Here is a 12,111-nt window from a genome sequence, read left to right on the forward strand (position 1 = left end):
CATCCCACCATCGTGTTCCTCTGTGAGGGGCTACAATCCCACACCCTCGAATGCAGTCTGAACATTCCCTGGCCAGTCGGTACCATGTATGCGATGGAAATCAAGGGTATCTATCAAATTTGCTACTACGGATGTTCTTGCACTTCTTATTAATGCTCTCTTAGTGGATGTTTTAACCCTAACCGCGGCCCAGCTCCAACGCCTCTTGGGGGCAAAAGTGGTCACCAGCGTCGACGTTGTGAAGCTATACTTGGCCCAGATCTCAAAGCACAACCACGCAGGCCTTCACTTGAATGCCATAATTTCTGTCGCCGAGCACGACTCGCTTATAGCCCGCGCCCAGGAGCTCGACTATGAACGCAGTCAAGGAAGAGTGAGGGGCCCTTTTCATGGTATCCCCATCATTTTAAAGGTCGGTTCGGTCATTGGGGCAGTCGTTAGTCATTAATCATGGACAGGACCTTTGCAACACGGTTGACTTACCAACAACCTGTGGATCATACGCATTCAAGCAAGGCAGGCCCAAGAAGAACGCCAATCTTATCAACACACTCAAGGAAGCCGGATTGATCATTCTGGCCAAGGCGAACCTGAGCGTGAGTCCAAATGTTCAGACGAATCATGAAATACTAATTGAGCGAAGGAACTAGGTAATGCCAAAGGCTCGGATCTCATGGCCGGGTGGTCTGCTGTCGGAGGTCAGGTTCGTTTGCAACAGGCCCGTTCGGCTGCTTGCTCTACTGATCAATACCATCAGACACAATCGCCCTATATCAAGGGGGGCGTCGCCAAGAACGCAACATGGTTCACCAACACTGTCAGATCTCCCAATCCAACCTCCTCTTTTACATCTGTCACTGACACCTGGCTAGGGCCCTGCAGGCTCTTCATCGGGCAGCGCTGTTTCTGTTGCTGCCGGCTTTGCTCCAGTGTCTCTCGGCACTGAACTCAACGGCTCCATTATGATGCCAGCCGCCAGAACGGGTTTATACGCCGTTAAGCTCACCCCTGAGAGTGTCGACAATGACGGGTTCCAGCCTGGAGCACCTGGCTGGGATAGTCAAGGCCCATATGCCAAAACGGCGACAGATATCGCGACGCTCTCGGCCATCCTGCAGCTCCACGACCCGGGTTACTATCATCCACTGACCACGTCCTGGAATGGGCTCAAGGTAGGTTTTGTCGATCCCACGCTGTGGCGGAGCGATCCCACGGCCATTGAACCGGTGGAAGGCTTCTTTAATCAGACCGACAATGCTCTGTTCGCTGCCCAAGCAAAGATTGAGGAGTCGGGAGGCAAAGTGGCTCGATCGGTGCCAGTTGCGTCATGGGAGGATATCACCGGCGCGATGCCCGACTTTTCGCAAATGGAGGAAATATTTCGTATGTTATCTGCTTCATCCAGTGCACATTCTTGCTGACGTCCACCAGCCTTTCAAATGAAGCGACGATTCCCCAAGTTCCTCCAGCTGTTTGATAGTGTTCCTCAGACCCTTGAAGAGCTCATCAAGTTCAACGAAGATCATGCCGACCTGGAGTTTACTGAACGTTAGTGACAAAGATCGGCATACGTATGCCATCAGACTAACGCGAATTCTTAGGGGATAACAACCAAAAGGGGCTCGAAGCCGGACGCGATACCACCATCACGCAGGAACAGTACGACCGCAACTTCGAGGCTCTACGTGGAACCGCATCTCATACGCTACTCGGCATGATGAAAGAATACGATGTCGATGTGCTCCTGGGACCATGTGACTCGCGATTTAACAGTGTGGGTGCTGCGGCCGGGTTCCCTGTTGGCAACCTCCCACTCGGGTTTGCCGACTTTAATGGGCGTCCCTTTTCGCTACATGCCATTGCACCTGCCAATGAAGAAGCCAAGATCTTTCAGGTCATGTCGGCTTGGGAGGCGTCGTTTCCGGATAATGTCCGCCCACCTCCCTTACTGGTTGATGGTGCATTTCCTCTGCAGCAGATTGTGATGGAGGATGTCAATTAGATAGACGATGGTTCAATCCAATCACACGTGAGGACCACTAATCGAGATCTTAACCTGAAAGCATCTTGTCTTGACCATGAGTTTGGTGATCATATTGATGTTTGTTTGAAATGCTTGTAGAAATTTAATATGTACATCAGAAGATGAAGTCCCAACTAGACTTTTTTCACCCCATATGCATGCATGCCGCTATCAGAAAGGTACGCCGTTATATCCATGCAATTTCAAGTACATCATCAGGTTCCCTCTCTTTTTCAGGGAAGCCGTAATTATTTGTCAATATGACAATCGCTCTCTCCAAGCTCTCGTGATTGGTAGGAAGTTGCTTAGTTCAAGACAAGACCGGCAATCAGAGCAATGGCGCCTGCGTAGCCGAAGGAGAGGGTGCTGGCGGCATTGGTCGATTGGGCAGCACCAGTCTCGGTTGTTGTCGAGCTGGATTCGGTGGTGCTGGAGGTTTCGCTGGGAGATACGCCCTTGGCTGAGCTGCTGGGCTCTCCAGACGACTGGATGACCTGATCAAGCCTGATATGCGTTAGTATGCTAAGCTGTAGCGAATGAATAAAGTGGCAACTGACATGTGGATGAGGCCGTTGTTGGTGATCACGTTGGCCTTGATAACCTTGGCGTTGTTGAAGTAGATGTCGTCACCCTTGAGGAAAACGCGGACGGTAGTCTTGTTAAGAGTTCCGATAACCATTCCGTCGGTGAGATAATCGGTGTAAGTGACCTCGTCCAAGGTGTGGGCGCTGTGAAAAGAGTGTCAGCAGTGGTTGGGGCAGAGATTGAGCTGGCAACCTACAGGAGCGCTCCCGTGAGCTCCTCCTTGGACAGCTCGCCGGCGTCCTCAAAGGCCTTGGTCGAAGGCGCAAGGCAAGTGACGTTCTTGGAGTGGTCAAGGGCAGGCCAAAGTCCGGTAGCGTTCAAAGCCTTGTCCAACCCTTCGAGCCTGTCGTCCTTGGCTGTGACTGTGCGGACGGTGACGGAGCAGGGCCTAGGAGGGAGAAGAACGCTAAGGTCAATTGTGTCAGAGAATGTCCAATGTCCAAGTCCAGGTGAGTTTGAACCTACCTGTTGACAACCTGGAAGGTGTTGGCGCCCTTGGGTCCCCATTTGCCATCAACGGCCGTCATCTTGACATCCTGGGCCAGGCCGGATCGCAGGTTCACCTCATCTCCCTTAATATCCTGTCGCTTCTCCTTCTTGTCGCTCTGATCAACCTTGGAAGCAAATACGACCTGACCAGTCGCTTGCTTTCCGAAATCTTGAACGAGGTCGGGTCCAGCAGTTCGGTTGTTGAACTCTTCGCTCTGGAGCAGAGTAGGGACAGTCTTTCCCTTCGGGTCGTCGAAATCCGAAGATTGGAGCGACGCGGCCATAATGTGGTAGGAGAAAAAGACCTGGATATCATCCTCGTTGAGCGCAGTCACGTCTGTGACTCCAGCATTCTTCAGGTACTTCTCGATAGCATCGTTGGTGGGGACGAGGACTGTGATGTCGGTGGACTTTTCGGAGAAGCTCTTGGTGAGTCCCTGAGGAGCAGCGCCGATCAAGGAACGGAAGAGGGAGAGAGTAGGGTAGTCGGAGATGGCGTCGGATAGCTCTTGGGGGAGGGATTGAGCGCCCACCAGCGAAAGGAGGGCGAAGCTGGCGGCGGCTTGACACAGTGAGGAACGCATTATGGTGGAGGTTCTTGGTGGTTACGACAAAGACAAGCAAGACGACAGCTCTCCAATTTGGGCAGCCCAATCTTTTATGGCGACAAGGAGCTCACGATCACGGAAGCAACCGGCAGCAGACTAAACTTGGCGCAGGCCCAGGCTCAAATAGTTGACAGCAAATAAGCAGCTCAACCAGACAGCCACAATTGAGGCTACAGGCGTAATAATTACAGCAGTTACAGGGCCAAGCACTGCAGGAGCACGACCCCAGCCTCAACGGTCAGCACAATGTTCCATCTGGTAGATCATGTGGCGTCGAGCTGAAAATGAGCAGACAGGGATGGAGCCAGTAAGCGGCGACCTTTTTGCAGAACAGCCCCCTGTAAGAGGCACCTAAATTCTCACCCGCGTTGCGCCAAATGTGGTGGCAGCGTGCTACTGGGAGGTCTAGAAGCCGGGGCGCAGCAGGGCTGAGCAGGGGAGGGAGACGAAAATGTTACTCTGGGGGAAGTGTTTTGTCTTACTTGCGGCGGGCGGCCGACCCCAGCCTGATGTCTTGATGCAGGAATGGAACTTTGGGAAGGCTGTTTTGGATGAGGCAACGAAGGAGAATAGCATTGCCAAAAGTAATAGCAAATATCTTTACGGTTCCTGGTGTGGAGGGCGATGACCCGGGGGGAAATTGGAGACGCCTCAAATGAAGCCAGCTCTTTGCCCAAAGCGGAAGGCCTTGAAGTTAGCCCAAAGTCACTTCAACGCCATGGTAATACGAACTCTCCCTGCAAATGCCGATTAGCCAAATCTTCGTCTTTCAACGGAGCTCCTCCTTTTGTTTCAAGCTTCTCCGAGGAGAGATCCGAGCGCTTTACTGCTGTTTTGGCTGATCGACGCAATACTCTAGGGTAGCTTCACCTGAGGATCTTAATGGATTACCACCACACTGACGGGTCCATTGAGGGAGCTAATTTCCAATGCATTTACAGGGGCCAGGTACCACGATAGAGGCGGGTAGCTAATGATTCAGGGCGCTAGCTTTGAATCGCTGTTGCATTTGACTTGAATGTTTCATGCAGGGTCTCTACTCTGATGATCCTAATGCAACAATCCACAAAGTTGATTCCACACCATCGGAATACATTTCATCTCCCTGCTCACTTTTTAAAGGTCATATATCCCCCTAACAAGTCCGTTTTCTTTTCAACCTGGACATTGTGATCACTGTTTTAACCAAGGAGTTCACGCGCAAACACGGTCTGACATGCTGAGAATAGCACCATCTACTTGTCCCATTCGCGCCTAGGCTCTCTATTTATAGTCCGGATCCCGTCCCTTCCAGCATCTAAGCCAACATGTCAATACTATCAAAGCTGACACCTCCACTGAGATACTTCGTGCCAGTGCTTCCGGTCACGATGCTGATGGTCATGATCTGCCACTCGCTCGTGCTCTGCTTGAAGGCGCTGCTCGGAACCGTAAACTCGAGCTTGACATTGTTACCGCGGTAGGTGCCGGTGGTCAAGCTTCGGGTGCTGGCTTGGCTGGTTGCTCCGGGTGTGCGTGCTGACCAGTCGTTGACCTTGATGGTAGGTCGTCCGTTGATGTAAGCCTGGGTGATGCCAAGACGGATCGTGTGCTCCTTTCCGAGCTGTGCCTGGTTAAGACGGAAGTAGACGAGGTGGTTGTTGTTGATGTCCTGCCACATGTATCCGGGGAAGCCATTCGTCTTGCTGGTTCCAACAATAAAGTTGCCGGCATCCCAGTTGGCCAGTCGCTTGTCAGAGGGGTGCATGTACGTGGGCTTCATCACCTTGTCCTCAAAGTTCAGGAAACCTCGGGGTGTACCGTCCCATTCTCCAATGCGCCAGATGGCGTTGTCGTCAGCGGGATCGGTGGCCTTGACTGTGTTGACAGCAGTGCCAGCGCCCTTGTTGATGGTGATTGATCCGGTGTAAACCTCCAGCTCCTCCTTGTACACAGTCATGGTGTAGGTGCCCGGGATAATCTTCTTGATTGACCATGCGCCCTTTCCAGCTGAAGCCACGCCCCAGTACTGGGCCTGGGCGTTGGACAGGCCGACGGTGTAAGTGTAGCCGTCCTTCATGTTGGAGATTCCGACGCCGGAAGCATAGCCACGGTCACCCCACTTGGTCCATCCATCCAACTGTTAAGAAGAGTCAGTAAAGACGCCTAGGCTGTCAGGTGAGCTATACGGGAAGACTTACTCCGAGGCCATCAATCCAGGTCCAGTCCGCGTTGCGAGCAAACAGGTTGGAGTTGGGGGCGCCTCCATCAGTAAAGGTCAAGACACTAGGGCCCTGAAGACCGAATCGCATGGGGTCCGTGCTGCCCATGTTGTAGTAGTAAATGTCGTACAAGTCCTCGCCGGTTGCATCGGCTCGGGTGAGAAGAGATCGGAAGAAAGGACCACCGGAAGCCTTTTCGTGGTTGGAGCGGATCATGTATAGACCAACCTTGCCGTTTGACTTGCCGACGTAGTCGTCTGATGACAAAGTTAGCTTGAGATGCACCTGAATCTCCTGGCTCGCTTACAATCCATGGTGCGTCCGTAGGTGTTTCCCTGATAGTGCTTGCTCTTGGTGATGCCGTTGCTGTTGATGCTGACGTCGGAGGCCTCGATGTATGAGCTTCCGGGGTCATAGTAATCTATACTTGTCAGCATCTCTCTTTTTGGTCTGTAAAATATCTCGAAGACTTACCGGCGTCGGTCGAGGCATGGCTGAAAATACCAGGCTTGATGCGCACAATGTATCGCATGGCCGAAATGCTAGTATCGGCCTTGTTGGTGAACAGGTAGACATTGTTGTTCTTGTATCGCACGACAATGTAATGCTTAAGAGTTCCGTGCTGGACCGAGACCTTGATGACATTGCTGCCGACAGAAGCAATAGAGACGGTGCTGGCTCCAAGACCAGATTCGACATGGCTGATTGATTTGTTAGCATCGCCATTAATAGCATGCCGGATTTCTCACTCACGTATTCTTGCCGCCCCAACCGTTAAACTCCTGGCCCTTGTACTTGAGCGAGTTGATGTCGCCGTTGGACTTGCTGACGCTGATGACAAGATCAGCCCCTGAGTCAATCACGTAGTTGCCATTTTGATCATTCCAACCCCAGGCTGCGGCAACAGCCACGGGCCAGAGCAATACGGCAAAAAGAGTCGTCAAAAGCAACATGTTTCAGACTGAGCGATGTGCTGTGAGGCTCTCACAAGCTCTCAATGACCCCCAGTGGCTCTTATATAACTTTAAGCACAGGCCTAGGTCGCTACATAGCCTCCCTAATCGACTCATCACATGAACTTTATATCGTCAGGCCAAGCTCGCTTCACCGGCCGTTGCGGAACGCTCTTGTCCAGTTATGGCAGCTCAGCCCGGCCTATCCGTTATTGAGCACAGACTTGCACCGGTTTTCAGGGTTCACAGGGGCATTGAAGCCGAGGTGGGTTCGTTGAAGCCGGTGCTATACCGATTCCTCAATGGCGGAATATTAAAAGCGGGTTTTATGAACCGGGACCGTTAACAGGGGTTGACGGAAGGACGACGGAGCTTTAATCAAAGGATAGGACTTGGCCAAACGTAAAGATAAGATAAACCCCTTTATTTTAATGGTCCATGTCTATGTCAGAATTATGGCATCTCTCGGAACACATACAGAACCGGTTCTACTACTGGATGCCTTCCTCGCTTGGACCACAACGCCCTTGTCCTCAGGCTGGTCGTTGTTGGCTCCCTCTTCCATGTTGATAGTAGCCAATCGTCTCTCTGATCCACTACTATCGTGTTTCGTTGCAGCCCATGAGTGGGGAAAGTATCGATTGATCAGAGGCTTTGCATAGGGCATGCAGGCGCATGTAATCCCTGACCAGGTTTCAATGACGCTGTATCTTAATTAGAACTCGTCGAGTGTCTGAGACTTATATACCATACCTCCACTTCAAACTGTTTCCCCCTCGGTAGGTTGCGTCCAAGTTGTCGTCTAGTTGTGTGGTTGATACCAAGCGGAAGATGCTCACAAAGAAGACACTGCACCCCAAATTAGTTACAACTCGTAGATAGGTGCTTCATATCCTCACAAGCCTCCTGCCATTAGCACGACTGCAATCCCAATCTTGCGGCTCAGGGGAACCTTCATGGGGCGAAGGAGCCAAAACGGGAGAAGAAGTATGACCGCATCGGTTGTAGAGTTAATAGCTGCACTGACAATCTGAATGATGATTGTTTGTTGGCAAGAAGCTTGCCCAGGCGCCGTGCATTCGAGGATGGCTGATCCCACAATATTCACTATGGCGTTGGCCACAACGATGAACAGGACTGCATATGAGCACATCTTAAAGTAGAAGTCGACGGTGAAACGCAAATAGAATGTCAAGACCGAAGCCTTGATGAAGACTGTTGCAATGTTGTAGACTGGCAGGCCACCCCATTTTGTGCTCTGCACCCCAGAGAAAGATCAGTTAGCCAGGTCGGCGTAAGTCCACGCGGTAACTCACCTTGAGAAGTATTTCCAGCGACTTTGGATCGATATTCCAGATGTGATCCCCAGAGCCAAGGCGAGCATCTAGACGTGACACTCTGATTAGCTATTGGCCACCAAAATGGATGGGTGCTTGGCAACGTACTCAAAGCCGAGTCTACTGAGAATAATACGGCAAAGATCTGTTCAGGAGTGTCAATTAAGCTCGGTAGATTATTCAGACCTTTTCATACCGTGGCAAGAATAATGAGAGCTGCAGGCTGTCAGTAACATGACCATGATAGATGATGCTCACTCACTGTCGTCGACATGCCACTTGTGAACGACCCTCTTGCTAGTCCAAAGACGCAAGGCGACAATGGGTATACAGAATATGGGCATAAGGACCGAAGTCCAAAAAAGCTCTTTGCTTGGACCTTTTGTGTGAGAGAACAAACCCCCGGAGCTCGCAGTATGAGGCATGGGTAGGGGGAGGCCCGACCCTTGATGACCGTCTGGATCCATGATGGGTGGGTCCGCTCCTCACTTCAGGAACAGGATTAGTTCCAAATTATGGAAAACTTGAAAGAAATGCAGTAAACCCTCTTGGCGGGCGATTTTCTAGGTCGTTAGCTTGGGCACGTCACAGCAGCCAAAAGAAAGACCACGGGAGAGAAATGCCCTGTGGGAGGGCCGGTATTAAGAGAACAATAGGGCTGAGATGCGTAGGACGAAAACATGGGGGACTGGAACATACGCAATACGAAACGAAAACAGCCAAGAGCCTGGTTGCCGTGCCTGTTCTTCGTTAGACTCACAACAAGGTTCGACAGCATCACCAAGCACCAGAAGGGTTGAGACGACCACAAAGCCAGATCATGACGCTATTGGAGCCACAACTGCCGACCAGCCAACGGGACAGACAAAAAACGGGGACGGGAATGTCGTGGCGTCGTCTAGTCCCAGGGGCTGTGACCCTAGCCCGATCTGATCGACAGTATGCGGGCGCTGGGGTGTCATCCCCGAGATGACGGGTAGAAATACGATGAGAATGAGATGGAGATTTCCGGGGAGGTCGAGGAATAGGGCTGATGGGTTGTATTCAGCATCTGCATGTCGCATCTTCGCTGTGAGATAGACCCGAGATGTTGAGACCTGCAAGGGATGCGTTAGGTATCAAGGATCGGCACGGAACGGTTAGATACATGCCGGGAAACAAGGGACCACATCCGATTGGCAAGTCACATTTCGAGTTTGACTCGCGTCAGGTCTGTTCTCTGATCGAGGCACCTGAGTTGACACACAGCCCCTAGTCGTGGCGCCAATGACAGATGTCCCGAGCTCTCTCTAGCAACGAGATGGGAGAGTTGATCGAGGAACGATGTTGCCCAATTATCTCGATCGATTTGAGAGTTGCCAAGGTACCGGGGGGGCTAATGGAGGCGCGTAAGGATGAGCTAAGCGGAGGTTGTCTTGCGGACAATGCCGCCAATCAAGAGAAAGGGGAGCAGAAGGATGCTACTCAGTGGCCGAACTCTCGAATGGCGTTCCTAACTTCTTTGATAACGGCCTTGAACGGCAAGCCGAGCCGTGATTTTCTCAAGCCTAGATACCAGTCCGCCTTACAGGGCAGTTGTCCACAAGGCGCCACACGGGTAAAACATAGACAAAAGCATGGGAATCTCCATGGAGCATTGTCGCTGGTGAATAAGTATTATTGGTGGCTTCTGTAAAACTATCATGCTATGGGCCTTTCATCCGTCATAGGCGCCCGAGGCGCTTCCGCTTCTAAACAAAATTCATCCTCTACATCTCTTCCTTGCCCATCCCCTGAGCAGCAGCCTCGTTCTGGACCTCAGCCTCAGTCTTGTACGACTTGAACTTCCTCGCGGGGACACCCTTGGCAAACATCTCATCAAGCTCCTGGTACGATCGTCCAGCGGTCTCGGGCTGGTAGTACCAGAGATAGGCGAGCGAGAACAGGCAAAGACCGCCAAAGATGAAAGCAACCTTGGCGCCTAGGTTACCCTGATCAGGGTTGAACATGAAGGGGATGACAAACTGCCACATGACATTGATGCAGTTTTGCAAGGCGTAACCAATGGCGATGGTCTTGACGCGGAGACGGGAGGTGGAAACCTCGCAGAGCAGGGAGAAGGCCGTTGATCCAATCGAAACGTTGTACCACCAGCTGTAGATGAGAATAAAGGCAACTGTTCCAGTAATGGCAGGCTGTGAGGAGCCAAGACCGAGACCACCAGTGATGAGAAGGAGGATGGTAAGAATCACCAGACCCCAGAAGGTGAGAGCACGTCGACCGACCTTGTCAACCATAGCAGCGGCCATGAGGTTGCCGACGATGGAAAGTACAGGCTGAGCAATCTGAATCTGGTAGCTCTTGGTGGTTGAGTAACCCGCAAGCTGGAGATAGTAGGTGAAGTATCCAGCCACAAAGGCGATACCTGAGAAGGCCTGAATGCATAGGGGCATGATGCTGATGATGGTTCGGCGCAGGTTTGACTTTCTCAGGCATTCCATGTAGGTGACGCCCTCGGTTTCCTGTCGAACTTGCTCGAGTGTGAGCTCAATGAGAGCAAGCTTCTTGTGGCCGGATTCGCCGTCGTGGCCCAGCTTGCGAAGACTTCGAATAGCGCGATCCCGCTTTCCCTTGGAGATGAGCCACCATGGCGACCTAGAAGTTTGTTAAAACGGTTCAACGGTTTTTTTCGGTTGGTAAACTTACTCAGGCATGAACGGGAGGAGAATAGTGGCAACACCAGCGAAACCAAACTGGCAGCAAAAGACAGTTCGGTAAGCCCAGCGGGTCTGGACATCTCCAGTGTAGTTGATGACGATAAAGGCAACCAGAGGGCCAATACCGTAGGCCACACCAACGCAGCAAGTGAAGACTCCACGGAGAGCCAGAGGGGTGATCTGTGGGATGTTAGTTGAGTCCTTCAACCAGAAATGTCCAGAGTCGCTCTACCTCTCCAATGTAGCTGATCATGGTGGTGGCAACAGCACCAATCATGAAACCGTTGATCAGCTTTCCGATAAAGAAGACCAGGTTCGTTGTAGCAATAAACTCGACGGTAACGGCGATGAAAGAGATGACGAGGGCGCCGGCGAGAACGTTCTTTCGACCAACCCAGTCTGCAAGTTCGGCCGAGATGAGCGAAGAGATAACCGCCCTGGGCAAAAATTGTTAGTGGCAGAACAGACAACTCAAGAGGCTAGAAAATACATACGTAGCAACGGGAGCACCGCTAAAGGCGGACTGCCACTCAGCTGGGATCACATAGTCTTCACCAAACTTGAAGCCAAAGTCCTTGCGGAATTGAGGAATACCGATAACGCTGCCAGCAGCCTGAAGATCGAAACTGACAAGGATGATGCACCAACATGCGTAAATGCACCAGGCAGAAGCCCAAGGGTACTTTACAAAGGAACCCCAGATGCCAGTTTCGTGATCCTCTTGATCAGCAAGATGACCGAGCTGCGCATCCTGAGCAGCCTCAACCTGCTGAGCTTCGATCTTCTCCTCGCCGAGAGACTTGTCTCTGGTATCCGCCATGATTGTTAAGATCTTGCGAGTAAAGAATTGATCGACAAGAGTGGGTAACGGATCTGGGGAATAGAAAAGAGAATACGAAAAAACGAGGTGGACACTTGAGTTATTATAGTAACTTTTTCCTCTGGGGGACGAATGACTCGTATCTTGACTCGGTAGCCAACGCCCCCCAAGGACCCGACTATTGACATCTGGGGACCCCAGATTCCGCCCTTTGATCGTCGTGTGACGTCCCTTCAAACGGAAAAAACCTGGGAAATTAAGAATAACCCATGTCCTTGAGTGCTTGCGATTGCCTATTCCAGACCTCTGCCTTCTTAGCATCACCAACATCCCAAGATGCGGAGTCGTTTGCGGGGTCTTTGCCTAACCGAATAGTAAAGCGGGCCGACTGGGCTCGGT

At 51.7% G+C, this 12,111-nt stretch overlaps 5 protein-coding genes across 5 annotated transcripts; 1 reads left to right on the top strand and 4 right to left on the bottom strand.

Annotated features, from left to right (window-relative positions):
- Positions 1-84: 84 nt before the first annotated feature.
- On the top strand, positions 85-2,002 carry NECHADRAFT_85341 (uncharacterized protein; the record flags this gene model as incomplete). The annotated part of the gene is made up of 7 exons (XM_003041611.1): positions 85-106; positions 165-373; positions 459-596; positions 644-817; positions 873-1,383; positions 1,432-1,548; positions 1,602-2,002. 7 exons carry the CDS (start codon positions 85-87, stop codon positions 2,000-2,002), a joined length of 1,572 nt encoding a protein of 523 aa, XP_003041657.1.
- A 326-nt stretch (positions 2,003-2,328) lies between these two features.
- Positions 2,329-3,681, bottom strand: NECHADRAFT_85342 (uncharacterized protein; the record flags this gene model as incomplete). Its single annotated transcript, XM_003041671.1, has 4 exons — positions 2,329-2,527; positions 2,581-2,751; positions 2,805-3,014; positions 3,074-3,681. 4 exons carry the CDS (start codon positions 3,679-3,681, stop codon positions 2,329-2,331), a joined length of 1,188 nt encoding a protein of 395 aa, XP_003041717.1.
- Positions 3,682-5,002: 1,321 nt separating this feature from the next.
- NECHADRAFT_106401 (uncharacterized protein) lies at positions 5,003-6,859 on the bottom strand (the record flags this gene model as incomplete). The annotated part of the gene is made up of 5 exons (XM_003041672.1): positions 5,003-5,824; positions 5,886-6,163; positions 6,214-6,345; positions 6,381-6,607; positions 6,660-6,859. 5 exons carry the CDS (start codon positions 6,857-6,859, stop codon positions 5,003-5,005), a joined length of 1,659 nt encoding a protein of 552 aa, XP_003041718.1.
- Positions 6,860-7,301: 442 nt separating this feature from the next.
- NECHADRAFT_85344 (uncharacterized protein) lies at positions 7,302-8,663 on the bottom strand (the record flags this gene model as incomplete). Its single annotated transcript, XM_003041673.1, has 7 exons — positions 7,302-7,563; positions 7,613-7,708; positions 7,759-8,117; positions 8,176-8,243; positions 8,305-8,341; positions 8,393-8,412; positions 8,459-8,663. 7 exons carry the CDS (start codon positions 8,661-8,663, stop codon positions 7,302-7,304), a joined length of 1,047 nt encoding a protein of 348 aa, XP_003041719.1.
- A 1,281-nt stretch (positions 8,664-9,944) lies between these two features.
- On the bottom strand, positions 9,945-11,712 carry NECHADRAFT_49658 (uncharacterized protein; the record flags this gene model as incomplete). Its single annotated transcript, XM_003041674.1, has 4 exons — positions 9,945-10,830; positions 10,882-11,072; positions 11,125-11,329; positions 11,387-11,712. 4 exons carry the CDS (start codon positions 11,710-11,712, stop codon positions 9,945-9,947), a joined length of 1,608 nt encoding a protein of 535 aa, XP_003041720.1.
- Between the last annotated feature and the right edge of the window lie 399 nt (positions 11,713-12,111).

The sequence above is a fragment of the Fusarium vanettenii genome (assembly GCF_000151355.1).
Source record: "Fusarium vanettenii 77-13-4 chromosome 10 genomic scaffold NECHAsca_43_chr10_1_0, whole genome shotgun sequence".
NCBI lineage: Eukaryota > Fungi > Ascomycota > Sordariomycetes > Hypocreales > Nectriaceae > Fusarium > Fusarium vanettenii.